Source organism: Lonchura striata, chromosome 1 (assembly GCF_050655825.1).
Source record: "Lonchura striata isolate lonStrDom1 chromosome 1, ASM5065582v1, whole genome shotgun sequence".
In the NCBI taxonomy this organism is placed as follows: domain Eukaryota; kingdom Metazoa; phylum Chordata; class Aves; order Passeriformes; family Estrildidae; genus Lonchura; species Lonchura striata.
Genome location: NC_140703.1, coordinates 103,759,311 through 103,785,503, shown reverse-complemented (window position 1 = coordinate 103,785,503; position 26,193 = coordinate 103,759,311). Strand labels below are relative to the sequence as shown.

Below are 26,193 nucleotides of genomic sequence, written 5' to 3'. Positions count from 1 at the left end.
GCACATATAAGTTCTCGCTTTCTTCTCTAGTGCAAGTGTAAATTGCTTTATGTCAACACAGGTATCCTGAAGATCACGATTACAGAGAATATGGGCACGCATCTAAAAGGGCTAAGGAAATGGAGAGGTATGACGGTGGAGATGTAGCAAGAAATTCCAAGTGGAAGCAAGAACGTTCTTTTCCACCTTGCCAAGAAGAGGAGGAGCAAAGATACCCGGGTGTGCAGTCCCAGCGGCCGGCCGAGAGGGAGTACTTGGGGGGGTCTGTCACAAAGATAGCCTATGAGTACAGTCACAAACGGCGCAGGCATCTGGACGGGGAGAAGCCTTTTGCAGAGGACAGAGCTCAGAAGTACGTGAAGCAGGAAGAGCAGAAGTACGGCTCTTCCAAGGGCGCCCGGAACAGCAAGGAGCTGGATTACTTCAGTGGGGGCAGAGTGAGGCGGACTGAAGAACGGCACGTTGAAGAACCTGTTAAATGCAGTTCAAAGAAGGGCTGCAATGCTTGTGTTAACTCTTCCAAAACAGATGTTGAGCTGAGGTCTTTTAAAAACAAACTGAATGAAAGAGTGAGGAAAGACGGGGAAATGAGGAAAAATGCAGATTCTTCCAGTAGCCAGCGTGATGCAAGTCATACTGTTTCAGATGTGAAAATGTCAGATGCCAACTGTATGAGAGACCATCTCACTGTCAAAGTGGATATGAAGAAAATGGTGACCAAGTACAGGTATTGGTTTTCTTTCACCTCTGCTTTCTTCCTGTCTCTTTACAATTTATGAATATTGGAGGGAGGCATGGTTTCTTTAGGAGGTAACCATGACAAACTATGGTTGTACCTTTTTAGTTTTATTTCTTCTAAAATGGTAACTTTCCTCTCTTTTAACTATTAAAGTTAACTATTAAACCTCTATTAAAATAAACAAATACAACCAACCAACAAAAACCAACATTTTATGGAGGTGTAGGAAGTGGAAAGAGTAGATATGCCTGATAACAAATCTGTAGTTAGAAGTTGGTTATGGTAAGTCAATATGTTATTTTTATTTAAAAACAAAACCCTAAAAAAACCAAAACCCAAATGCAGATAAGCCTAGTCCTGTGCTTTAATCTGAAATACGATGGCAATTTTTTAAACTGTCTTCCCTTCTTTTTTCTAAAAATCAGCTAACCTTTAAATTCATAAATCTCAAGCACATATTCAGGTGTTCAGGATCTCAAGTTCAGTAAAACTGCCAGAACCAGGAGATCTCTGGCTATTGGGGCAAAGTGGCAACCTATTGAGCCATCAGAACTAAAAAGCAGTAGAGTCTGCTTACAGATGTCTTCTGTGTAATATATGTGTTTGCATTTAGCCAGTAGTGCTGGCTGCAGTGGAAGAAAAAGTGGCAGTAGTATGAAATTTTAGATGATAAATACACAGTAGAGAGTAAGCAGCTTGGTTTTGATAAATTCTTGTGGGGTTTTCTGATTTGTTGTCTTGCTGTTGCAGGCCAGAATAACTTATATTGGTAGTAATGACTTTTAGAAGAGATTCCCTTCCTTTCCAAAATGATCAGCCTTAATTTTAAAGGGATTTTGCCTCTTGTCCCAGATAAAACATTTATATAAATTTTCTTCACTTTGCACTATTTAAAAAATACGTAATAAAATGGGAGAGTTGCGAAGACAAGTTGCTGCACATAAGGGGCTGAAATTAAAGACTGAGGAGAGGGAGATGGAGTAATGCCCGTTACCCACAGTTGGGCTAGGATGGGGATTTGACTTCTTGAATGATAATGTCAGGAAAATTGTTGGGTTTTGTTTCAAACCCGTAGGATGATTCCTCTATCTAGGAGCCTCTTGCTGCTGTTTTTGAAGGTCATGCACAATGAACATGGTAGTTGTTTGCAGACCAAAGAAACTACTGCATTGATTACAGCTAATTTAAATTTATAGACAGTTTCCTTCTGCAGCCAGAAGTGCTAAATATTTTATTTTTTCAAATATAAGAACATTAATTTTACAGAAGCTAATGACTTGGAATATTCATATTACTTTAGGCATTTAAGAAGCACCTGACTTGAAATGACTCAGTTAAGAAGAATAGTTTCTTTATAAACCTGGAGAGCAGGTAGATGATTTAAACATCTAAACCTGAGGTTGCTTGGATTCCTTCTTGCATGTGCTTATTCCTGGTTTGCTAAGGGAAAATAGATGATTTTTGGCATCTGCTAGAGACTATTTTTGATGCAATACCTGTATGGAATTCTAGTCTTGTATACTTCTGATACAATGTGGCCAGGCACATAATCACTTTGCAGAATGAACAACTGAAAATCTTCATCCTAAAATCTTTTACCTGAGCTCTTAGAGTCCTTAATTTTTTTTTTTAAATGACAAGCATTTTCCTTGCAGCAAGAACAGTATGGTTGTTGAAGTGTTGGCTTTCTTGTCAAAATAATTTTTGAGCAGCAGTGCAACCATTTGGGGTGTAAACTTATTTAGAATGAGTAAAAATTTACAAAAAGATGGTGAGCACGTTCTTGAGTTCACACACTGCTACTGAAGCTGTTTCACTGCTGTTTCACTAGGCTGAAGTGATGATTCAGTTCCTAAAGATGTGAGACTTTTTCTTATCTCTGACCTATTCTTGAAAATTGCCTGGTAGCTCTTTATAAACAAGACACAGGCATAACTGCCTTTCAGAATTATTCTAAATAAGTCTATCAAGATCTTAATTTTATCTAGGGTTGATAATCTAGAATTAAATTTAAAATAATTTTTGAATTAAATTTAAAATTCACAAATTTTGTATTACGTACTTCACAGAAGCAAAAGTTCTACAAGTGAAATTATCTCTTCATATTTTAATATAGATTGTCTTCCTTGTGGTCTTACAAGTTTTATAATTAAAAAAGGAGCAAAATGAGATTTTGGCTTTTAATCCCATTTATTCCTAAAATGAACTTCTTAATTTGTTGTGTTCTATTTGTCTATTTAAAGTTTTCAGATTTAGATATTTGCTTTAAAATAAACTATACATTTTTTTATTCCAGGACTGCTTCTAGTCACAGTACAGAGAGACAGATGTCCCACGATCTGGTTGCTGTTGGCAGAAAAAGTGAGAATTTTCATCCAGTATTTGAGCACATGGAATCTATAACACAAAACATTGAGAACGACCCATCAAAAGAATTTACTCAGGAAATAATCACAATTATTCATCAAGTTAAAGGTGGCTGTAATATTTGGAGTATATATATGTGTTTATGTATATATTAGATATATATATATAAAGATTATATATTGCAAATGTAGATTGCTAAACCCAAAGCTGGTGGTTTAGATACGAGGTCCCTGTAAGTCTCAGATGTTTGCCATTGGCTTTGTTTGTATTTTGGCTTCCTTTTGTATTGTTTAAAAAAAAAATGCAGGTTGAGGATTTAAAGTAGTTGGTAGAGGATGACTGCAGGAAGGTCTCAGGTCATAACTGAGGCATTATTGTGGAGATTAAATATCAAAATGATTTTATGCTACTGTGGGTGAGTAACCTGGTTGTTCAGGAAACATGACAGGAATAAGGGAGCTTTGCTGTAATCACAGCTCTCTAGTTACGTATAGTTCCTTTACATTTTCAGATTAGTGTTTAGGCAGCTGCATCTTGTTCAGTGTTGAACTTTATAATAGATTCAAGTAATTTGAGTACTTCCATGGTAGAGCTGACAATTGAGTTTAATCTTACCAAATAAGGTTGTCTAAGTTGGGCTGGCCTAATCTTTCATTTGTGAATATTAAACTACAAGTGGAAATAGCTTGAAATTTCATTTCAATAGAGTTGTCATGGTATCCTTTAGAGTTAATCTTTTAAAAGATCTTTTCCACTGTGCATTTCAAATACTACAAATAACATTCTTGTATTTAATATCTCTTCACAGCAAATTATTTTGCATCTTCTGACATAACTCTACATGAACGGTTCTCCAAAATTCAGGATAAATCAAGTGCAAATACAAATGAAGTTAAAACACATCTGGATCCAGAAATTCACAGGTAATTGTTGAACTTTTTGTCTTAATTTACTTGCATTAAGGTAATTAATCTTCAGTAGACTTTACACAGTGTGAAATTTTTATTCATTATTTTTACCTGCCTGTATCTTTAATATGTTCTGTAGTCTGGTCAAGAATGCTTTTGCTTTTATAGTGATGGGATTTATTTTTATGCAGTGTTTTTGTGTTCCAGGAGGATTGACATGTCTCTAGCAGAACTTCAGAACAAACGAAATGTGCCATCTGAATCTCCCCAGGTACCTTAATTGCTTAACTTTTTTTGTCAAACAGTAAGTTATTATTATAGCTATACATGTAAGCAATGTTTTCCCCTTGCTATTGGGACATCATTTTTACATGCTGTGAAGCCCAGCAGTAATTCTGAGCATTTTGAAAAAATGCACACCCGAGCATATTTACAGGTACCACAGTAATGTAAGCGTACTGTGTTCACTGAGCAGTAAAATGCAGATGTGTTCTCTTGAGTAGCTGGAGTGTGATTATTCCTGCTGCTTGAACCTCTGTCTGTTTATAAATAGTGTAAATACTGAGTTCCTGACTGATGTGTGGTTCTTGGTTTTCCTCTAAGGTTACAAAAAGCCTTAATGTTTCTTGTAACTTAATGTTACAATGACTCAAAATCCACATAATTCCTCAGAATGCTATTTTATCCCATGACTTCATCTGGGGTCATAAGATTTTCTATCTTCCCCTTTAAATCTCTGCTTGCTATGATTTAAGTTACCATTCCTTTTCTCTAGTACAGGTACATGGAGATTCTCCTTGATTAAGGATAGTAGAACTTTCTTAAGATTTACTGAAACTTACATGAATATTTCTGCCTTGGCAACTCTGCAGAATTCCAGTGCTCTATTCACTCTTGTAGGGAAACTTGTAAAATGGCAGATGGGGCAAGAAAGGATAATTGCTTAGGACCACTTTTTATTGCTTTAGACTTTGGATCTTTTGTATGAACCTGTCCTGTGTAGAGATAACTGAACTATGTTAACAGGTTATGTATAGGGTGCTGCTCCTGAAGGACAGAATCAGGTTGGTGTTCAGTTCTTAGCAGCTAACTTGGCTTCAACCCTTCCTTTTAACTAGAACATTGTAAGAGTGTTAGAAGATCCAAATGATCTACGGTATGATATAGAAAGGAGAAGAAAAGAGAGATTGAAGAATGAAGATGAGAGAGTGTTTCATGTAGATGGTGTAACTCCAAGGTAATGAGCAAATAATCTTGTTGGCCCAAGCCTATAGTTCCCTTATGTGTTAATTTTAGGGCCCTTCCACAGTTACATTCACATTTGTGGTGATTATTTTCCACTGTTAAGCCTTGTAAGTTTGACTGGGACTGAAATCCAACTGACATACATTGCAAACTACTCTGTAATGAGGTGTTACCTTGAAAGAGGTTAAACTGCAGTGGGTAAAAATGAAAAGCAAGCACAAACTGTAGCACTGAATGAGAAGAGAGGACAAAGTTAGTTTGAAAAAGTTTAAGATTTTTAAACTCCTCAATGTGCCACGTAACAACATTCTCATGGTATTTTGTAGTTTTGTAAAAGCATTCTAGGATGAATATATTGTTTTGTTGCCCTGCTGGTTTGGTAATGTGGAATATCAGCAAATAATTGGAATTTTTCTGATTCTTGGAGAATTTGAAAACTTAGGTTTTTGGAATAGCCTTTTACTCCTATGGATTCATCCAACAGGTTTGTTAAAGGTTTTTGCCCCAAAGGTGTTTGCTAACCTGAGTCATCCTGTATCACTTTTGATGTTGTGAGGTCAGTTGATTAGAGAGAGAGACTGCTAGTAGAAATGTTGATTAATGAATTTCCAGAGTGTAATAAAATGTATCCACGCATAGTCCATAGTTTCTTGTGGAGATTGTTCATTTTAAATGCAGTCTGTAATGGCAGCTAATGGCAATACACACATTTGGAAAAACAAAGAGCAGCATATGAAGAACAGACTTAGGAAGCTGTAAAAGAAATTTCTTGTATTTGAGATTCTTGAAACAAAAAAAGTTTAACAAGTGGAGGCAAAAATCCCTGGACTTGCTTCATTTTTCCCAGCACACTTCCCCAGTTACTGTCCTGTTTATCTTCTGTGAGAAATGTAAATTTCCCTGCCAGGTATGGCTGTCCTGGAGTTTATTGTTAGGGCTTCCACTGTCAGGGGAATGTAGGCTGAGGGCAGTAATGGCATGAATGATATGTAGAATTTTCTTAAGGCTGAGAGGCTTTAATAGCTCACATGAGATCCTGGCAGTTCCTCTGAGCTTATCAAGTGTGCTGCTGTTTTCTTTCCTTAACTTGTTTTGTAGTTACAAAAACTGTTTCTGTGTGTTTTGTGAAATACAAATTCTGACTTCTGGCAGTTGCTTTTCATGGTAAATGTTTTAGAGGTTTGTGGATATATCTGCATTAGCAATATTCTTGGAAAAAAACCCCAAACAAACTAACAAAATAACCAAACCATAAAAGCAAGCAAGCAAAAAAGCCCAAAGCCAGAATCAGTTGCTTGCTGAGGATGACACTGGAGGGTGTAGGTGTCTGTCTACTGCTGTGGGATCGGGAATGCCGTGGGGAGGGCAGGTTCTGGGATCGGGAATGCCGCGGGGGAGCAGGCTCTGTGGGATCGGGAATGCCGCGGCAGGGCAGGCTCTGTGCTCCGTGGGATCGGGAATGCCGCGGCAGGGCAGGCTCTGTGCTCCGTGGGATCGGGAATGCCGCGGCAGGGCAGGCTCTGTGGGATCGGGAATGCCGCGGCAGGGCAGGCTCTGTGGGATCGGGAATGCCGCGGCAGGGCAGGCTCTGTGCTCCGTGGGATCGGGAATGCCGCGGCAGGGCAGGCTCTGTGCTCCGTGGGATCGGGAATGCCGCGGCAGGGCAGGCTCTGTGCGCTGTGGGATCGGGAATGCCGCGGGGGAGCAGGCTCTGTGGGATCGGGAATGCCGCGGCAGGGCAGGCTCTGTGGGATCGGGAATGCCGCGGCAGGGCAGGCTCTGTGGGATCGGGAATGCCGCGGCAGGGCAGGCTCTGTGCTCTGTGGGATCGGGAATGCCGCGGCAGGGCAGGCTCTGTGCTCTGTGGGATCGGGAATGCCGCGGCAGGGCAGGCTCTGTGCGCTGTGGGATCGGGAATGCCGCGGGGGAGCAGGCTCTGTGGGATCGGGAATGCCGCGGCAGGGCAGGCTCTGTGCTCTGTGGGATCGGGAATGCCGCGGCAGGGCAGGCTCTGTGCTCTGTGGGATCGGGAATGCCGCGGCAGGGCAGGCTCTGTGCTCTGTGGGATCGGGAATGCCGCGGCAGGGCAGGCTCTGTGCTCTGTGGGATCGGGAATGCCGCGGCAGGGCAGGCTCCGTGGGATCGGGAATGCCGCGGCAGGGCAGGCTCTGTGCTCTGTGGGATCGGGAATGCCGCGGGGGAGCAGGCTCTGTGGGATCGGGAATGCCGCGGGGGAGCAGGCTCTGTGGGATCGGGAATGCCGCGGGGGAGCAGGCTCTGTGGGATCGGGAATGCCGCGGGGGAGCAGGCTCTGTGGGATCGGGAATGCCGCGGCAGGGCAGGCTCTGTGCTCTGTGGGATCGGGAATGCCGCGGCAGGGCAGGCTCTGTGCTCTGTGGGATCGGGAATGCCGCGGCAGGGCAGGCTCTGTGCTCTGTGGGATCGGGAATGCCGCGGCAGGGCAGGCTCCGTGGGATCGGGAATGCCGCGGCAGGGCAGGCTCCGTGGGATCGGGAATGCCGCGGCAGGGCAGGCTCTGTGGGATCGGGAATGCCGCGGCAGGGCAGGCTCTGTGCTCTGTGGGATCGGGAATGCCGCGGCAGGGCAGGCTCTGTGCTCTGTGGGATCGGGAATGCCGCGGCAGGGCAGGCTCTGTGGGATCGGGAATGCCGCGGCAGGGCAGGCTCTGTGGGATCGGGAATGCCGCGGCAGGACCGTGGGTGTGTCGGGCGCGGAGGCGTTTCCGCCAGCAGGGGGCAGCAGTGACCGCCGGCAGGGTGAGCCCGCAGCTCCCGGCCCGGCGCCCCCGCTCCTCTGGCGCTGTGAGAGAACGCGGATTGCTCTGGAATTCTCTGCGCTTTGAGCTTGGACTAGGAATTTGTTGATTGTCCTAACTAATTTATAAGCTGCCACCTTGCATTTCTGATACAGATGTTAGGCTAAGCTAATTTAAAACTCAGGGTGTTGATATGCTGTGGCTTTAGATAATTAATTGTGCTCACTCTCTCTCTCACACATCAGGAACCAGCAGAGCTGCAATCTTTCAAAGTTACAAACATCTCAAGTTGATGGTTTCCAAAAGCCTATGAGGTTCATGAAGCCACCTTTCAGGAAATTTATTGGGAGACCTCATCTGGTAAGCCTAAATCTAGAAATAGTAACTCCTGCACTGTTAATGTATAAGTCATGTTTTGCTGCATTGTCTATGCCGATCTAAATTTAACAATCTGTGATGTCCTGCCCTTTTAAATTTTGACTGGGGATTTTTTTATCTTCTGTCTGTGTTCAACAGTAAAACTACTCATAATTTCACAGTTCTAGTGAAAGAGTACTTCCTCTGGTATTTTTTGAAGCAGAGATTAATACATCTGAGCTAAAACCACTTTGATACCACTCCTTTTCTTTTCATAAAAGTTTGTTTCTAATATCACATTTCTTCCACATAATGGTGTAATTATCTGAATCATAAAATAGAAGGCCTTGTTATTGAGCACATAATCTGAGCTAATATTAAGTAGTTTGAGGAAAAGAATACTCTTCTGCATTCTAGCTGTCAATGGTAGGAAGGGAAGGCCTGAATCTTGTGTAGGTGTTATTGTTACTGAAGCAGTGTTTCTTTTCTCTTCATTATGATAGAAGGTCTGAAAACCACTTATTTTACATAAAGATGTGGAGCAAATAATTGAAATAACAAGAAATAGCTGAAAAATGTTCCTGAAGATGAAATGTTATGCAATATTCAAGAGATGTGATATTCCATTGTTTTTATGAAACCTAGTTTTGGACAATTATTCTTTAGGCTATCTTTCTGCAGTATACTTCAATACTGAAGTGGGAAAGACAATAATATTAGGTCCAGTAGAAATAAATTTGTCTCATGTGGAAAGTTCCTTCTAAAGAATTGTAATCAATTCTGGGTGTTTGTGCTTGTATAACTTGGGGAACTGGTGAGACCAGGAAAGCTTTTTTAATATGTTCAGTACAATTCTAAACCACTTTTTTTGTTTTTTTCTCATGGCTGAAAAATAAGGAGAAGACTAACATAAGTTGTCATTCTTTATTACCCTATGGAGAGGGTTCCAGGAGCCCATGTAACTTCTGAGGTCCATCAAAAGTAGCTTTCATGTAGTTCAACTCTCAAATGCAGCTGCTTTGCAGATACAAAATGCCTCCTTCGGTGTAAAGGAACACAAGTTTTTAATGGTAAAAACATTACTTACTCAAGACTAAGATTCAAGTCTCCCAAAGCAAGTGGCAATGGCTCATTAAGTAACTGCACTGGATCTGGCTGAGCTGGAGTTCACTTTCCCACAGCAGCGCTCACAGTGCTGTGCTTTGCATGGGGGGCCAGAAAGGTGCTGGGAGCACAGCAGCGTTTGGCTGCTGCTGGGCAGGGCTCCACAGCAGCAGAGGTGCCTCTCCCACCTTCCACCCCACATCCTGTAGGCAGGGCATGGGCAAGGTCTTGGGAGGAGACAGAGGCAGGACAGCTGATACAAACTGACCATATGACCTCATCTGCTCAGCCAAGAGAAAGGAATTAATGATAATAAAAGCTCAAAGAAAGGAAGAAGAGTGTGGGAGGCAATTGGTTATTATGATGTTTCTCTTCTGGAGCAGCCACTGTGCACTGAAATACAGCTTCCTGGGAAGCAGAGAAGAAATTTTATGTTTTCCTTTGCTTCCACGTTCAGTCTTTGCTTTTGCTTTATTAAACTGCCTTTTTCTTGACCCATGAGGTTTTTAAAATTTTATTTTCTCCCTTCCAGCCCTGCTGAGAACTGCTTGGCGGGTACCTGATACCCAGCCAAGGTCTACCCACCACAGTAATACTGTAATTACAAATAAAAAGGAGGTTGGTTTGAAAAAGACGCCGAGTTATTTCTAAAAGCAATAAAGATTCAGGAAGATTGCATTGTCATATTTAATAGTGAGCTGCAAACATGCAATTTTTAGCAACTTGCACTGCAGTAAGGAGTAATTCCTTTGGAAGAACAGTGGGTGTGAAAACATAGATATTAAAAGTGCAAGACATCCTGAAGGCAGAATGGTTCTTCATGGTCAGCCTTACAGAAGCTGGTTTGCAGACAAATAGAAAACTCAAAAACTTAAGTTAAATAATCACAATACTATGCTTGTGATATTAATATTCAATAATTGGGGGTTGAGCTTAAACTTGAGGAGAACTTAGGCCTGAAAGGTACAGTTGTATATCTAAGCTTGATTGAAAGATTTGTTCATTTAGCCTTGTACTGTACTTAGAAAAGGAGGCTAGCTAGAGTGAAGTAGAAAATCAGAAAGTATACATGTGTATTCCCCCTCCTCCCTTTTTTCATTTTATTTTACTCTTTTTATTTTTTCCTTTTTTTTTTTTTTTCTTTCAAAGCCTCTGGTTTAAGAAATTCCTAGAAAGTGGTTTGCTTAAGTAGTTTGCATCAAGTAGTTCTAATGTTAATATTTCTGTGAATGTACTTTAGTCTTAAGGAAGGTGGGGATGGGCAGGGCTGTATCCAGACTTAATTAAGACAAAGTTTATTTTAATTCCTAGAGGTTTATTTTGAACTACAATGGGAAGTTTTTCTATTTTTTTTTTTTCATCTTGATGGATTCCCAGCTTAAAGGAAGAGTGTACTTAAGCCAAGAGCTTCCTGATTTAATTGTGTTGTATGTAGAAAGTTAATTTGATTTTGTGGAGTGTCTTTATTTTCTTAGAATAAGAAGGGAACTGGAAAATTCCTATTTTTTTCTTAAAAAAGCCATTTTGATCTCACTTCATAAAATTTTTCTTCTCTTTTTGTTCTCTGGATACTTTCTTGTCAAGGCATTGTAAGAAGCTGAATAGTTGACTTGTAGGCAATAACATAGTCTAAAAAAAGAAAAAAGTTAACTTAAATCCTAGTTAAAAGTTATCTTGGTTTCTAACATCATTCCATTATATTCATGGCCCCCTCTCTCCCCACACCATTATTAACAGTTTTACCAGAAAGGCTTGGTAGTTTGTTAGATTACAGAAATTCTGGGAACAGCAAAGCATGCATTTACATTTATTATTAAAGGTTAGTATATACTAAATAATTCAGGAGAGTTCTCTTTTTAGGTTCTTTTTGAAATGTATTTCAAACTGATGAAAACAGAGTTCAACAGCATTGGGATACTTCTGTGATTTTTCAAGAACGGATCATAAACAAACAAATTTATTTAATTGCTTAGAGTTCATTAGCATGTTCATTCTGTCTCCATAGAGGACTTCAATGTCGTATGTGCAAGTATATGCCAATGCTTCTGTAAATATTGGTAGTCATATGCAATGATGGGTGAGAATGACATCCTCTAGAAGTAGCTGTCATAGGGAAAGTTGGAAAAGAGCCAAAATATGCAGGTAGGTCAGTGACTGAGGGAGTGCTCTGTTTTAGGCAACCACAGCTGTTTGATTGCAGCTGTTCAGTGTGTTTACAGTACAATTTCAATACTAGTTGTCTGTGTGACTTGCTTTTGAAATTGTGCTTGTGTGGCAGGCAAGCAGTTCCCAAATGCTCCCTTGAAATGAGTTAAAAGTAGCATTTTCTAAGGACCTCAATGTGCTACACCCTGTTTGTTTGCTGTGGAGGTGTCTGTGCTACGCTCTAAGGGGTGATGGCCACGTGCTAACCAGGAGGTCCAGAGAACCAATTGCCCTTGTTCCTAGTGCAAGCCCTGAATGCTGTAGCAGCCTCTCTGCTCTACTTGATACATGCAAGTTGAGGCATCTGTTCTAGGAGGGGAGGGAGGGATGGAGAGCCTTAGCTGTGTTGTCAGCTGCTTGGATCTCTCCAAGAGGATGACATTCCAGGAGGATGATCTGTATCATCTTTACCTTCTGTGGGCCCTGGTGTCCTTTCAGCCAGCCTGGACTGCAGGCCCAATGCTTCTGTTACTCCTGTTCCTTCAAAGAGTGTCATTGTGTCAAACACTACAAGACTGAATGTGTTGCAGTATCTGTTAGTATAACCTGAACAATTTATATTCTTTTTTCTTGAATAATTTAATAATATGAAGCTATAACTGTTTTCCTACTAGACTTCTTACTATGCTTCAAAATCAAGTGACACTTACCCCCACAGACGGATTAGAGGACACCTTGAAAATGCAGGACCCATCAGAAGGCACTTTAAGGTACAGATCAGCTTTTATAAGATGTTTGTTATGTAAAATGGTGGTTAAACCTGTTGCATTTTGTAACAGGAGACACACTTTTGAAAGTATTAAGTGCCATGAAAAATAGTGTCATCAAAGCCTAATTGTTTCTGTTGGAATAATGGGAGGTTTAGCTTTTAGTAGGTGAGAGGGCTGGCAGTGGATTGGGCAGGGTTATCCAGTGTTGTATGCAGGCAGTTGAAATAAATGGGTTACTGCAGAGTCAGGAATAAGAAATGCAGGAGTTGCACAATGACTAGAAAACTCATCTGTCCAAAACCCAAGCTGCTGAGCCTTTTTTCCTTCATGTGACAGACACCTGAGCTTTTTCTAAAGACTGGAAGACATGAGTTGTGTTACTTTCAAAACTGTATTACTGTTATTTCATTAACTCATTCATGTAGGGATTTCTGGGGAAATAATGTCTTGTGAATACCCTGCATACTGCTAGCTATGCATTAAAAAAAAATTTGAAAGAAGTGAAGTTTTATTCTTGGGGCCTCAAGAGGGTAAAGAGATGGGCAACTCTGCTTCTTTCTCAGGTAGAGCAGTGGCCTTTTAATTGTATAAATAATAAATTGTATAATTTATTATACAATAATAAATTGTCTAAATAATAAAATGCCTTTTAATTGTAAAATGTATCCTGGGTTTAGCAGAAAAACCAAACATTTCCTGTTTTGCTGACAGTGACATGCTCTGCATGAGTCTAGTTAGAGTTGATGTGAGCAAAGTATAAATCAAAAGAACTTACACTAATTTTCTACCTTGAAATTGTCCCTGCATTTTTAACATGCACTCTTAAGAGTAAAGTAATACACATAATAGTCACCTTTCTGTTTTGCAGATAGTGAAGTACAGTTTTAATGGCTAATTAGCTGTCATTTTTGGATTAAACTTTGAAAGGTGGGGAAGTACAAATGTGGGTTGTGGGTTTTTCACCCCCTTATTCCCCCCGCCACCCTCACCCCAAACATAAGAGCTGTTGGATAAAAAGACTTTCTCCAATTTAGGTGTGCTTTGCCAGCCAACCTTAGTCAGATAGCTAAGCTAACGCCAACAAAAACTGCTGTCTTTATTCTGCTGGAGAAAGTCTTTTTCTAAGTTAAAAAGTTCAAAGTGTTCAAAGCCTGATGCAACTATTTCAACACCTAGAAAGATCAAAGCCTGTTATTCTGTATCCCCTCTGTATTGTCAACCTCCAGGTGATGGAGGGATCTAGCCCTGGATGCTGGATCCCTTGGGCAGTGTTGGTGGTTGATGCTCCTTTCATTTACATCATTCTGCAGTTCTGCTGATTCTACAAGAAGGAAAGTGTCCATTTAAGTTGCCACCTCACGTATATATGAATATTGCAGTACCCGGTGATCTGTCCCATGATGCTTTAATATTTATAGAGAAAATGGCATATGCATTTATATTGCAGTTTGCTTATTTGCTTATTTGCACTTTTATCATTACCATGGAAACAGCGGTGTTGATTTGACTTAATTTCTTTAAATTTTTATGTTGAAATTCTTTTTGCACAACAAAATTTCCTTGCTGTGCTGATGGTGAAATAGCAGTGACTTGACTATCTTCTATACTCGGGACTTTGTTGGCTAATTATTTAAAAGAACAACATACAAAGAAACAGAAAACTCACAAAACCCCCATATAGAATTCTATTCTCTGCCTTCCTCTCTCCCCACCTCTAGAAAAATCAAGCCCCACACAATTTTTTCTTGATATATAAAATAGGGGAATTTAAATAAGCAAAAAGTGATGACTACTCAGAGTATTTAAAAAAAAATATGGTCTGCACTATGTTAGATTTTTTGGGAAAAGAAAAAACTGCTGTTCTAAAATACCTTATAAAGGATCTGGCGAAGTCTTATAAAATTTAAAAGGTCTTTTTTGTAATGACCCTTTATCATGAATCACTTAAGTCAGCCTTTAAGCAAGTAAATGCAAACTAATCTTTAAAACTGCATTCACTGCTTAAAAAAAATTCAGCTGTGATCACCCCTGCCAGCAGCATAGCACCACACAGCTACTGCCACCCTCCATTCAGCTCCCTTCCTCTCCCAGCAGGATGGGATGGAAAATATGGAGAGCAAAAGTGAGAGAATTCATGAGCTGCAATGAAGACAGTTTTAAGTAATGAAGGAAAAAAGTGATGCAAAGGCAGTCACTCACCAGCTGTCACAAGGTGACTGCTGCCCTGCTGGCCCCCAAGCAACGGCTGCTTGCTCCAAAACCCCCTTTCCTCAGTTTCTGTTGCATAGGAGATTATGTGGTGTATAACATCCCTGTGCTCAGCTTGGGCCACCTGTCATGGCTGTGTCCCCTCCCAGCTTCTTGCCCACCCTGGTTCTTGCTAAGCAGCAGAGTAAGGAAAGAGGAGGAAGCGTTGCTGCTGTGCAGGTACTGCTGGGCAATAGCCAAAACTGGTGTGTTACCAGTGCAGTTTTAGTCACAAATCCAAAACTCAGGACCATGCACACTGCTGTGAAGAAAATTAACTCCATCCCTGCCACACTCAGTGCAGCCATATAGATATGCTCATATACCCTTCTTTTAGAGCTTCAGGCTCCTAGGGATTGTCATTAGCCTTATTTATAAAACAGTCCTAATGTAAACCTGGATGTCACTTCAGCAGACTCTTTTATTTCTAGACCGGAAGTTAATGATGTTTTCCACATACTTTAGATTATCTTGTTTTGCTATAAGCTGTGTGTGACTGAGGTGCCTATTTGTCAAATGCATGTATAATCTGTTAGCTTTGTCTACAAGTGATGCTGTTCTACATTAATATTACTGCTGTCCTTCCCTCCCCACTTACAGAACATGTAGATGATTGAGTTGAAATGTCTAAGCTGTTTGTAAGGCAATTTTCAATACCTTGCACCTTTTTCCCATTCTTTGCTTGTTCTAGTCCTTTGTTTATTGTCATACAATTGCCATGGCAGACCACCAAGGCCTCCTTTCTAGTCACTGAAGTCAAGGAAACCATAGCAGGAGTGGGGAACTGGGAACTTGTAATGCTGTATTCAGGGCATCAATCCAGCATTAAAGGTGCCCTTCAGTTTTCCCTGTGATAGGCATATGCTCATGTAATACAACCTAGTGCAAGGACATTCTTTGTGCCTGCACTCTGATACTCTCCAAAAAGTGATGGGCATTGAATGGGCTCTTGCAAGTGTCCCCCATCAGAGTAACCCTGGGGAAATGATGGGGCCAGACTCTCACTTGTCTCCTGCAAAGTGAAATTATTTGTGAAGTAACAGAACTTCTGCATTTGCATAAAGAAACCTCTGTTCTGTACAGTTCTTTCTTTATTGTTCACCAGCCACACAGTGGAAAATACAGTGGAAAAAGTGGTACTAAAGTTACTGCAACCTCAGAACATGTGACTTTTTAAATGTGATCCAAACTCTGTCAAAAGGAGACATTTCACCAAAGGAATTTTGTCATGCTCAAGAAGGGCTATTTCTGTGACATATTTTGTTTTCTCCTACCCTTCAAAGGTGATTGTAAAAGATAAGAGGAATTTATATGGCCAGAACATTTTCTCTGGTTTTAGATGAAAACCCATTGTTTAAATTTGGAGTGACTATTGGAAAACTCAAAATAGCAGTGTTGGAAAACTATGGAAAATTATGACAAGTAATGTTTTTATTACTCTAAAGATTTTTACTGCCTATTTTATTTGAGATCTTAGTGCCTAAGAATGAAAATATTTTTAAACTTCAGCTGCTGTGATCAGTGTTGATCTTGCTGTATCCTTTCTGTGTTTTCACCTTTAAGTCTTCTGATACCTCTGTGGCCTCTGCTCCTAGTCCCACACTAGGTTAGTTTTCAGTTTTCCACTGTGGAGGTATCAAAGGCATAGAAAATGCCTGTGTGTTCAGACTGTCAGACATTAAAGCTCTAGGAAAAACATATGTACTGACTTGTGTTAGTGTGACACTTTAGACTCCATGCGTGCCTGCTGCAGGCTTGGCATCACTGAATTTGGTAGTGGCAGTGAAGTGTTGTCTGAAAGTTTTTTATTGATGTTGTGTGCCTCATTAATAGTTGAAAAAATGTTAAAATGTTGTACAATAAATTTATTTTTTTCTACAAGGAAGATAATTTCAGGTGTTTTAAACAGCAAGTGCAATACATCAGTTCTTTGAGCCACGTGGTCTGAGGGACATAAAGGAAAAGGGTGTGCACGTGCAAATGCATGCTTCTGTCATTGAGTAGTGGAAGTTTTACATGTGTATAGCTGCAAATATCAACTTTTGAGTTTTGGTGCCCTCATTTTTTGCTCTTTTTTTTTTTCCTTTCCCCACCCTTACAGAGCAACTTTGCAGATGGCCATTTGCAGTCCCATTATAAATCAGGCTTAGTGCAGAAGGGTTTATATATTCAGGCTAAGTACCAGCGGTTACGTTCTGTTGGTGTAAGGGGATTTGCCACTAATAAATTCAGAGATGGATTTTTGAGGAAAGAAAAGGTAAGTTGGATTAATTTATTTTTTGCAAAGCCATTTGTAAAATATGCATATTTATAAGATCCATTTTGATTTTTAAATTTTCATGGAATGACTTGGATGAGATTTTTGGGGCTATTGGGTCTTTGTACTTCACTGGCAAACTTGCCTGTGCACTCCTGTTTCCTCCCTGTTTATTTTATGGAAACTTGCTGAAACTTGCTTTGTGTAACTGCAAATCAAAACTGCCCTCTGAGATTCTGTGGGTGCTTCTGTTTCAGTATTTTTTCCTCAAGCTCAGCTGATCTCTCGTTCTACTGACAGGACCAGAAATTGTCCCTTTGAGAACAAAATATTCTGTCCCGTTTAATCTAAGAGAAGGATATTAATAATTTTGTAATACATCTGTGTTCTTCTTTTTTTGTTAGGTTACCATAATTATGTGCTTTAACTGGGGTGCTGCTCTGAACAAAACTTCCTGCACAATATAATGTCTTGTGTAAAGTGGTTTGATAAGCTTAAACTTTGACTTGCAGAGTGTATGGGCCAACAATAATCTTCAACTGCAGAATAATTTTTGAACCATATAAAGTGTTGCAGCTTTTGTGACAATCAGTAGTTAAAATGTACTAAATCCTTTATTAGAATTGATCAAAGTAGTATGAAGTTGCTTGTGACAGCAGGGAGTTGGATTATATGACCTACACAGCCCCTTGCAGTTGTGTGCTCTGAGTTTTTGTTTTGTAACTGTGTGTCCATCCAGCTCCAAGTAAATACACATGAATAAATAAGCATCTGTAGCTGGATTAGAGTTTAGCTCTTGGAGCACAGAAGCGCATTAAAGTACAAGTTCTTACGGATGTTTGCAAAATTCCTCAAGTGTACAGCCCAGTGGGCAGAAGGAAAAGCCCCCAAAACCCCTTAAGGAAACACACATGTGAAAAACAAATCAAAACAAAACCCAAACAAAACCAACCCCAACCATCAGAAAGAAAACCAAGCACTTGAAACAAGGTAAAGAGATCACTTATTACTGAAGTATTTGGGCAAATGTCTCTTATATTTGCGTGGGCTTTGAGAAGTATTACCTTTGAAGGCTAAATTGAATTGGAATTAGTGGAAAATAGAAGGAGAAAGATATCCCCCCCCCCAATTATGACCTTAAAAATGTGTATAGCAATGTTACAATTTTGTTGTAGTGAGGTATTCCTAATAATTTCCAGTGTTCTTCTGTAATTGGTTAAGATTCTTGTCTGGAACCTATAAAGCATACTTAAAACATTCTGGCTACTAGGTATTATGATTTGAATAAGAGAATCATCAGTGACTTCTGAATTTTTTTTTACACCTGATGAATTTGAGTGTGTCTGAGTTAAAGTAAAATAAATCCTGAAGAATAAGTATGACAACCATTTTCTTAACAGCATACTGTTTGCTGGTTGGCTAATTCCTAAAAACCAAAACTCTTCCTGAAATTGTAGCATTTTGACTATTGTAATGATAAAACTTGTCAAGATCTGTTGAATAGGTCTGGGCATCTTTATTTCACTTTATTTAATTTGAAATAATAATGCTGTGTATGTGTCTTTTAAGGTACAGTCTTTGTAATTGTGCTGTTTGAGTCCTTAATTGAAAAAAATCTTGCATTTTACGTACAGAACTTAAGAAGGTTGGGAGGGTTTTTCTGCTATTACAACTGACAATAATGATTTTTTTTTTTTTTTTACCTCTGTGTAGGGAAATCTAAATATTGCAACAGAAACCTGAACTGAGCTGAGATTCTGAAGCTGAAACAGATAACACAGCAAAGGGAGCATCTGTTCAGTTTTTGACAACTTTCTCAAGACTTAAAAAAAGATAAAGGAACTAACGCTGTAACTTTCTTGATTAAAAAATAACTTTATTTTGAATGCTGCAGAACTTTTTTACAATTTTAATAATTGCTTTTAAAGTACAGTATTCAATTGAAACATCATATTATGTACCTTTAGTTCTGTTTGCATATCAGTCTCAAGTAAGGAAGTCATTGAAGGGAGTCTTATTTATTGAATACTTTTTCTCTAAGCATGATATTACAGATGGAACTTGAGTTGTTATACCCAGAGGTTTATATGTTGAAAGTTTATTGCTAATGTAATAATAAAAAGAAAAAAAAAAAGTGCCTGAATTGTTTGGTAATAGCACATTAGCTCAGGATTTTCCAGTTAATGACCTTTTAGGTTGTGCAATAGATTTTACACCTCTGTTCAGTCATTTCCATAAAACAGTATTTTGTATTACTTTGGATTAATAATACACTTGGATTTCTGATGTGTATATACATTTGTAAATTGTTGGAATGTTGGGAAAAGTTTCAGCATTTGATTAAAATTAATGGTAACAGGCAGTTATGTAAAGTACTGTAGCAGTAGCTTATAACTGCACTGAAAGCATGCTTGGGTTTGTTAGATGATTAGTTGGTCTGTATTCAAATGATTCTGTCTCATTATATTTTGGTGCGTGAGATTCTTGACCAAGCCACATGTTCTCTAATCTTTTTCATCATAAATGATTTGGTGATTTTGTGAATTCTAAAATTGGAGCCTGAAGTATTAAACTACAAGAAAAACAAAAAAAATAAGTTTTTGAAAGCATGTCTTCTAACAAAGAAATTTTTCATAATTGAAATTGCTTTAAATGCAGATAGCTGGTGAATTTATTTGGAATGATTCTCTGAAGTTTACCATACTGCAGTATTGTTAGGCTGTGTGCAAAACTCAAATAGCCACACCTGTTTCATAAGCAGCTATAAACAGTATTGTGTTTATTTCCTGTTTATAGCCTTTGCCTTAATTCATTATCTGTGGTACGGCTGTGTGTGTGTATTGCAGATTTATTTGGACTTCTTATTGACAGTAAACTAAAGATGCATAGCACGTAGTCTTAAGAAATGTTCTTTTTCAATAAAAAAGTTAATTCACAATATCTTCAATACATGCAGGCAGATCTATTTCCATATAGAATGCAGGCTAGTCTCCGTTGTGGCTGGTAGACCAGAATTCCAATTCTGGGTTGGAGGTATGTTCACGGAAAAGGAAATTTGGTTTTTTGGGTGGAAAGCCAGGATGTGATTTCTGCATGCTTTTTTGTCATGTTTTTTTCCACAATGCCTTCAGTAGAGAGAGTGTTTGAAAATGTAATTATGGTTCAGAACAGCTAAAATTACTGTGACTTGAGCTCTTCAGTTTCATGGGTGTTCTGCTTACAGTTCATAGGGAATAAGGCATGGTCATTCAATGATAACAGATGGTTTGTTTCTAAAACACAGGTTTTCAGTTTAAGTAACAGTCATTAATTGTTTAACTCGTTTTTCAGTAACTTTAACATGCAAAGACAAAATGGGAATTGGAAGGAAAGGAACTCCCTGGACAAATAGAGGCAGGCAACCTTCTGCAAGATAAGAAAGTGGTTTTTTACTTAATGCTGTCAGTGATTAATCTGTCAGAGTAATCCTGTGTAGATTTACTGGGAGATGAAAATAAGGAACTGAAACAACAGGTTAAATGAGTCAACGCAAAGCAAATGTGGAGTAACTGCAGTTCTGATCAGGCTGCTGGCAGGAGAGTGCAGCACATGCCCTGCCAAGAGGGGCAGGTTTACCCTGAAGCCAACAAGTCCTTCACACTGCTCTGAATGTGCGCTGTAAAAGATGTGAGAAATGAAACCATATACGATACACGACAAACTACTGAGGCTGTGTTGTCTTATTCAACAGGATACTACTGTGTCTGTAGGCTTCCTGCAGTGTTCTTATTAAATTCTGGAAGAGAACTCTTTGTTGAGTAAATGGGAAAAGTGGATACATGAAGAAACTTCTGATGTGGTAGTTTTGCTAACACTGTTTGGAAGTAATGCTGGAGTAGTCAGACTTCAGTCAGTTAATGCTGCTTTAACCAGGTTTCAGCATGTGACTGACTCCTGATTTTGTGCTTTATTTTATCTATGCATGATTAGATAGCTCTAATTTGTTTTGTACTTTACAGTTTAGCGTTGTGTTTATTTCTACAACTGTATTGCAAAGAAGTTTGTGGGTTTTTTGACTTGTTTGCTATCTTTGGTTCCTGCCCCAACCTTTGGTCCTAAGATGAATGTAATATGAAATGTAGTCACTGTTTCAGTTGGTTTATCTTTTGTATGATCCCATTTACTCAAATCACATCCTTTACCAATAATTTTACTTAGAAAAATTTGGATTCTGCCATGATAAAACCTCTTATATTCTAAAAAGTGCAGACAGAAATAATTAATCTTATAAAAATTCATGGTTTAGGTGCTAGAAGCATCTACTCAATGATATGATGTGAGACATTGCTATATCGATTTATCTTCGTGAATTATAGAGACTTGTGTGTATATACTCATACCCAATTGAGCTTGTTTATTGTTTTAGCACAGGAAATTCTGTTATACTGGAATACAATGTTTAGTTAAGGGCAGTATATTGAAGTTACTGTTTGTGTTGTGAAGGCACAAGGAAAAGGGTTAAGTAGAAGAAAGGTAAATTTACTTGAATAACCTGGTGCCTTTTGGTATTGTGACTGCATTATAGAAAACACATGTACAAAGACTTAAGTACATTGCAGTCTTTCTAGTGAGAGCATGGACTGATAACAGTTCTTGTTAAAACAACCGTTTACTTTAAATAGGTGTGTAAGCCTCTGTAGGAAAACAGTGGCTCTTTCATTAATAAACTGTCACTGTTAGCATTGGAAGGGTGAGTTAAAAATGTGATTGTCTTAAGAGCTTTCTAGCTTTCTGGTTTATACTTTGAAATTACCAATGTGAATTGCCTTTGTTTTGTTTAGCCTGAAGTGGCTGTTAAATGCTGTTATTTTCAGTTATTCACATGTGAAATTTTATTTTTAATTGCTATCCAAAATGTAATGGGTTTAATATGACTAGTCTTCCTTTTAAGTGTCTGAAATACTAAGTTGCTATGTTGTTAGCAATTATATAGCTGATCCATTTAAGTTCTGCACAAATTTATTAGAATACTTATTTTAAATTTTTGATGCTTGAGTTCCCAAGGTTACCAAAATTCTGGGGCCAGTAAGAAGCAACACATTGCAAGATAAGCCTGCCTTAACTAATAATTACATGTTTGAAATCATTTTACCTGATGGTTATAGATGGTTTTGAGACCTGAACATAACTGTCTCAACTCAGGTAACTAATAGCAGAGAATAGGAGTAAGTCCATCTAATTGATCAAGCTGCTGTATAATGTTTACCTGCTCCCATCTTCCCTAGGGCCCCAGGCTGAAATGCTGAGTTTTACTTAAATGAACTTAGTTGCTTTAAAAACAGAACCAAACCCCAAGATTACATTTTTGTGGCATTAAAGGCAGAGTTCTCAAAACTTGCTTGTTATGCATCAGAAAGTAATTTTCTGCCATGTCTGTGAAATGGAAAATGAGTCACTTGAAGAAGGTGATAAAAAATCATAACAAAGAGAGACTGATTTCTCAGTATTCAAGACTGTAAACAGAGGGATTTCTTTAATTTCCTTTTCCTTGCTTTCCTAAAGGAAGGTTTTTCCCATACTGTGTTGAAACCCACTTCTTGCCTTTCTTTAAGCATCTGAACAGCAATCTACAAAGTTCTTTATGGGAGAGCCCTCTAAAAGACAGACTTCAGACTTGCATCCAGACTTGCATCCTTGCATCATTTCAGAATGAATCTGAAGAAAATATGTTTCTGCACGTAACTCTGACCCTTGACAGACTTCATTCCATTGCTGCAGAATAAGTTCTTCAGCCTCCTTACTAAGGAAAGAATAAAAGCCATTTCAAGATCATTGAAAGCCTCCTTCTGACACTTGATTCCCTAACAGACCTTAAGGATAGCCATGAACATTTAAGTGTGTTCTGTTTTGAGCTTTGTGAACATTATTTTTCAGTGTCAAGATCAGAGAAAACTGTTGTCATACCACCTTCCCTCCCCTTCCTTCCATGCCTGGTGGTTTTTTGTTGGTGGGATTTTGAGTAGGTATTTAGACACATGGTTTAATAGTGTGCCACTTTTAGTGCCGTTTTCTTCTGTTCACTGTTCATTGCTCTGAATTTTTCTAAGTAGTTTGAATCTCATGTTGTCTTTTTAATATTTCATTTTCTGTAAATAATGTAGTAGATGGCTTTCATTTTGTGACTGGCTTCTCACGTCTTTAGTATTGAGGGGAGGAGGCAGTGGAAACAGTTGTTGTTCAAGTATGTTCTTCAAGGAATAAAAATTTGTTTTGTTTTAAGAATAGCAGGATTTTTTTACTCCCAGTTGAATGAGGGGAACTAATGTCCACTTCTAAGGAATAGATTGTTGATGTTATTTATACTGTAGTTTCTCAAGGATTGTCTGATGTGTGTATGTGTACATGTATGTGCACATGGAAACACACTGTTAGAGAAGCCTTTAATTATTTGTAAGTGTGGATAAGAAATGACATTTTTAAACTACTGAAGCTGGAGTTAAATGCAAATGCATTTTAAGTCTGTAGTCTTTGAGTCCATGACGGTGCTTTTGACAATGTTACTCCATATCTAAAAGCCTCGTTCATAAGGGTATATAGTAAGATGTAGGTATGTTTATATGTATGTTTAACATAGTTTATATAAAATAAATGTAAATTTTGTTTCTACAGACAATAAATGTTTTAATGAAATTTTTACTTATAAATAATTCAGTTATTTGATTCAGTAGTTATTAATGTTTGTTGTAATTTTCAGGGTAAAACAAAAGCTTTTTTCAAAACCTTTTGTGCAGGGAGTGGAAAGTGAGAGTTTTCTGTTTTCATACAGAAGTTAACTACCTGAGGTAAGCGCAGGCTGGTTTTGCCTGCTCTTTCATTAATAGTCAAGGTGCCCATGCTGTAAAACATTACCTATACTTTATCTTTAATGGGGGGGCGGGGGGTTGGTTTTTTTTTTTTACTTTTTCTTTTACAATCTGCATTTCTCCTCTGCTGCTCCTGTAGGTTTTTTTTCCCCAAGGGTCTTTACCTGTGGGAAGACGTGCCTGTGCAGAAGCCTCCCCACCCACCTCCATGCCTTTCTGTCCAGACACGTTGCTGATGTGTGCACACCGTTACAGTTGCAGGGGTTTGGCATCTTCCTGCAGTACGAACGATCCATGCTCCTGTACGACGCTGCTCTTTTTAGTGAAGCATCAACACTACTTCAAAGGGACTCTTTATCTTCCCTGTTTGCCTTCCTTCTTTCGTCTCCTGCTCCTAAACCCAAACCTGTAGCGGTGTGTGCGGGGAAGGCGGGCCAGGCAGAGACGACGGTCGCCTGCGGCGCTGCCGGTGCGTTTCCCGGTGGCTCTGAAAGCAGATCCCGGGGGTAGGGCAGGGCTGGGCACGGCTGCGGAAGGGGCAGGTGCGGGGCAGGAATGCGCGGTTGGGTGCCTGTCCCGCCGCCCGGGAGCGCTCTCCATCCTCCCCCAGCGCCCAGCGAGGACGCGCCCGTCCCCTCCCTGTGCCCGAGGAGTCGTGCCCCGAGAGAGAGGGAGCCACCCCGCTCCCGGCCGAGGCTCCGCTCCCCGCCGCCCCTGCCGCCGCCGGACCGCGGCGCGGCTCCGCTTCCTGCCGCCCTCCCCGCCCTCCTCTCCGCCGGCCCGAGGCGGCGCAGCGGCTCTGGCGCAGTCTCGCGACACTTCCCGCAGCGCGGAGCCGGAGCCGCCGCTCGCCCCGGCAGCAGCAGCGGCAGCCGCGGCGGTCGCTGCCCGCGCCCGGCAGCCCCGGCCGCTCCCGCCCCGCCGCGCTCACCGCCCGCCCCTCCCGCGGCTCGGCCGCACAGGCTCCTCCAGGCGCTCTCGCCCGGGGCTGCTTTTCCCGGCGGCAGCGGGGACCCGGGTGGCTGCGGGAGCTGAAGGCTGAGCCCCTTCTCTCGCCTGATTTCTGTACATTCCGTTTTTCTCACACACGCCGAGGGAGCCGCGGCGCAGGACGCAGGATGCAGCCCGGCTGCGGCGAGTGCTGAGCGCGGTGGCCGCCGGAGGAGGGAGCGGCTCTGTCAGCGCCTCCGCTCCGCGCGGCGGCGGCTCGGGCGGTCCCTCGCCCCCTTCCTTCGCCGTGGCCACCCGCCCCAAACTTTCAGCCTGTTGTCGCTGCCAGGCGAAGCCCAGCTCGACATAAATGGGTGAGTTCAGGCCCCCGAGGTGGCGGTCCGGGACCAGCTGGGGCTCCCTGCTTGGCCGGTGGGGTGCGCGTACCGCTGAGGGAGGTGGCCGCCACCCGCCTCCGCTCCTTCGCCTCACGGCTTTTAACTTCTCCTCCCCTCCCCCGGCCGAGGCAATAATTGTTTTCATGTGACAAGCGGAGAGGTCGGTGTTGGCGGCGGCGGGGGACGGCGGTGCGTGGGGTGGGAGTGGGCTCGGGGCTGCCGCTGTGGGTGCTCCCGAGCGGGGCTGACACGGGTACGAACCCTCCCCGTGCATCGGCTGCCCGGCCTCGCCGCCTTCCCGCCGGGCACGGCCCTCCCCGGGCTCTCGGGTGCGGTGGCACCGGGCCGGCCGGGCGGAGAGAAGAGGCAGCTCCGCGCCGGGCGCGCAGGTTGCGCCCCGCGGGTGGCGGGGAGGGATGCGCTGCCCCTCGCCGCCCTCACTGCCCCGCCGGGCGGGGTCGCGGGAGCGGCGGCGCGGGGGGCGGCCGCGCTTCGGCTGCCGCTGCCCGTGAGGTGTCACCCGCGGACTTCGGGAGAGGCTGCGCCTGGCTGCCCCACCGGGCTGGGCAGCGCCCGTTACCTGTGCAGGGGGCAGGGCGGAGGATGGGGATGAGTGTGTCCCATTACGCGGGCGAGGCGGCGGCAGCGGCGGTCCGGGCGCGGGCTGAGCGATGCGCGCGGGGCGTCGCTGGAGCGCGGCTGCCCGCGGCTCGCTCTGCCCTGCGCGGTGCCCGGCGGAAAACGACGGACAGGCAGGAACAAAAGAAGCGGCAGCTGTCCGTGGGCAGCCTTGGTGCACAAACCGGCCGGTGTCTGGGGACGACAGCGAATTTGCTCCGAAACAGCGGCTTTTGGATGTCCCCAGGCCCCCCGCTGCCCGCTTCGCTCACGGCGGCGGAAATGCGGTCGGACTGTGGGGGAACCTAAGAGCAGCGTCACCGAAACAACTGACTATAATGCGTGATGTGGGAGGACATTTTACACAATTTCACCTGTTGTAATACAGTGACGTCGGGAATATAGTAGGAAATAAATAGTCCCTTTGTTCTTTGAGAGATTAGTTTGCGGGGTGCTATGGGAGCGATGCACAGCTGCTCTACCTGTATGT

General features: G+C 41.5%; 2 protein-coding genes across 10 annotated transcripts in view; both read left to right on the top strand.

The window, feature by feature from the left end:
- Positions 1-23,584, top strand: part of BCLAF3 (BCLAF1 and THRAP3 family member 3) — a 34,916-nt gene extending 11,332 nt beyond the window's left edge. For 2 of the 4 annotated variants that reach the window (XM_021552939.4, XM_085559382.1), the window contains exons 4-12: positions 62-727; positions 3,036-3,214; positions 3,915-4,029; positions 4,222-4,285; positions 5,133-5,251; positions 8,281-8,395; positions 12,316-12,411; positions 16,760-16,915; positions 18,629-23,584. In XM_021552939.4, coding sequence (XP_021408614.3) covers positions 62-727; positions 3,036-3,214; positions 3,915-4,029; positions 4,222-4,285; positions 5,133-5,251; positions 8,281-8,395; positions 12,316-12,411; positions 16,760-16,915; positions 18,629-18,658 — 1,540 coding nt within the window. In that variant the 3' untranslated portion in view covers positions 18,659-23,584. The remainder of the gene's footprint in view (positions 1-61; positions 728-3,035; positions 3,215-3,914; positions 4,030-4,221; positions 4,286-5,132; positions 5,252-8,280; positions 8,396-12,315; positions 12,412-16,759; positions 16,916-18,628) is intronic. The other 2 variants (XM_021552940.4, XM_085559388.1) reach the window with 2 other exon arrangements.
- Positions 23,585-24,520: 936 nt separating this feature from the next.
- SH3KBP1 (SH3 domain containing kinase binding protein 1) overlaps positions 24,521-26,193 on the top strand; it is a 209,163-nt gene continuing 207,490 nt past the window's right edge. For 2 of the 6 annotated variants that reach the window (XM_085559354.1, XM_085559278.1), the window contains exon 1: positions 24,580-25,061. Coding sequence is in view for 2 of the 6 variants with exons in the window: in XM_085559278.1 (XP_085415404.1) it covers positions 25,058-25,061 (4 nt within the window). In the remaining 4 variants the exon portion in view is untranslated. Of the gene's footprint in view, positions 25,062-25,206; positions 25,246-26,193 lie in introns of those variants that run through there. The other 4 variants (XM_085559285.1, XM_085559304.1, XM_085559330.1 and 1 more) reach the window with 4 other exon arrangements.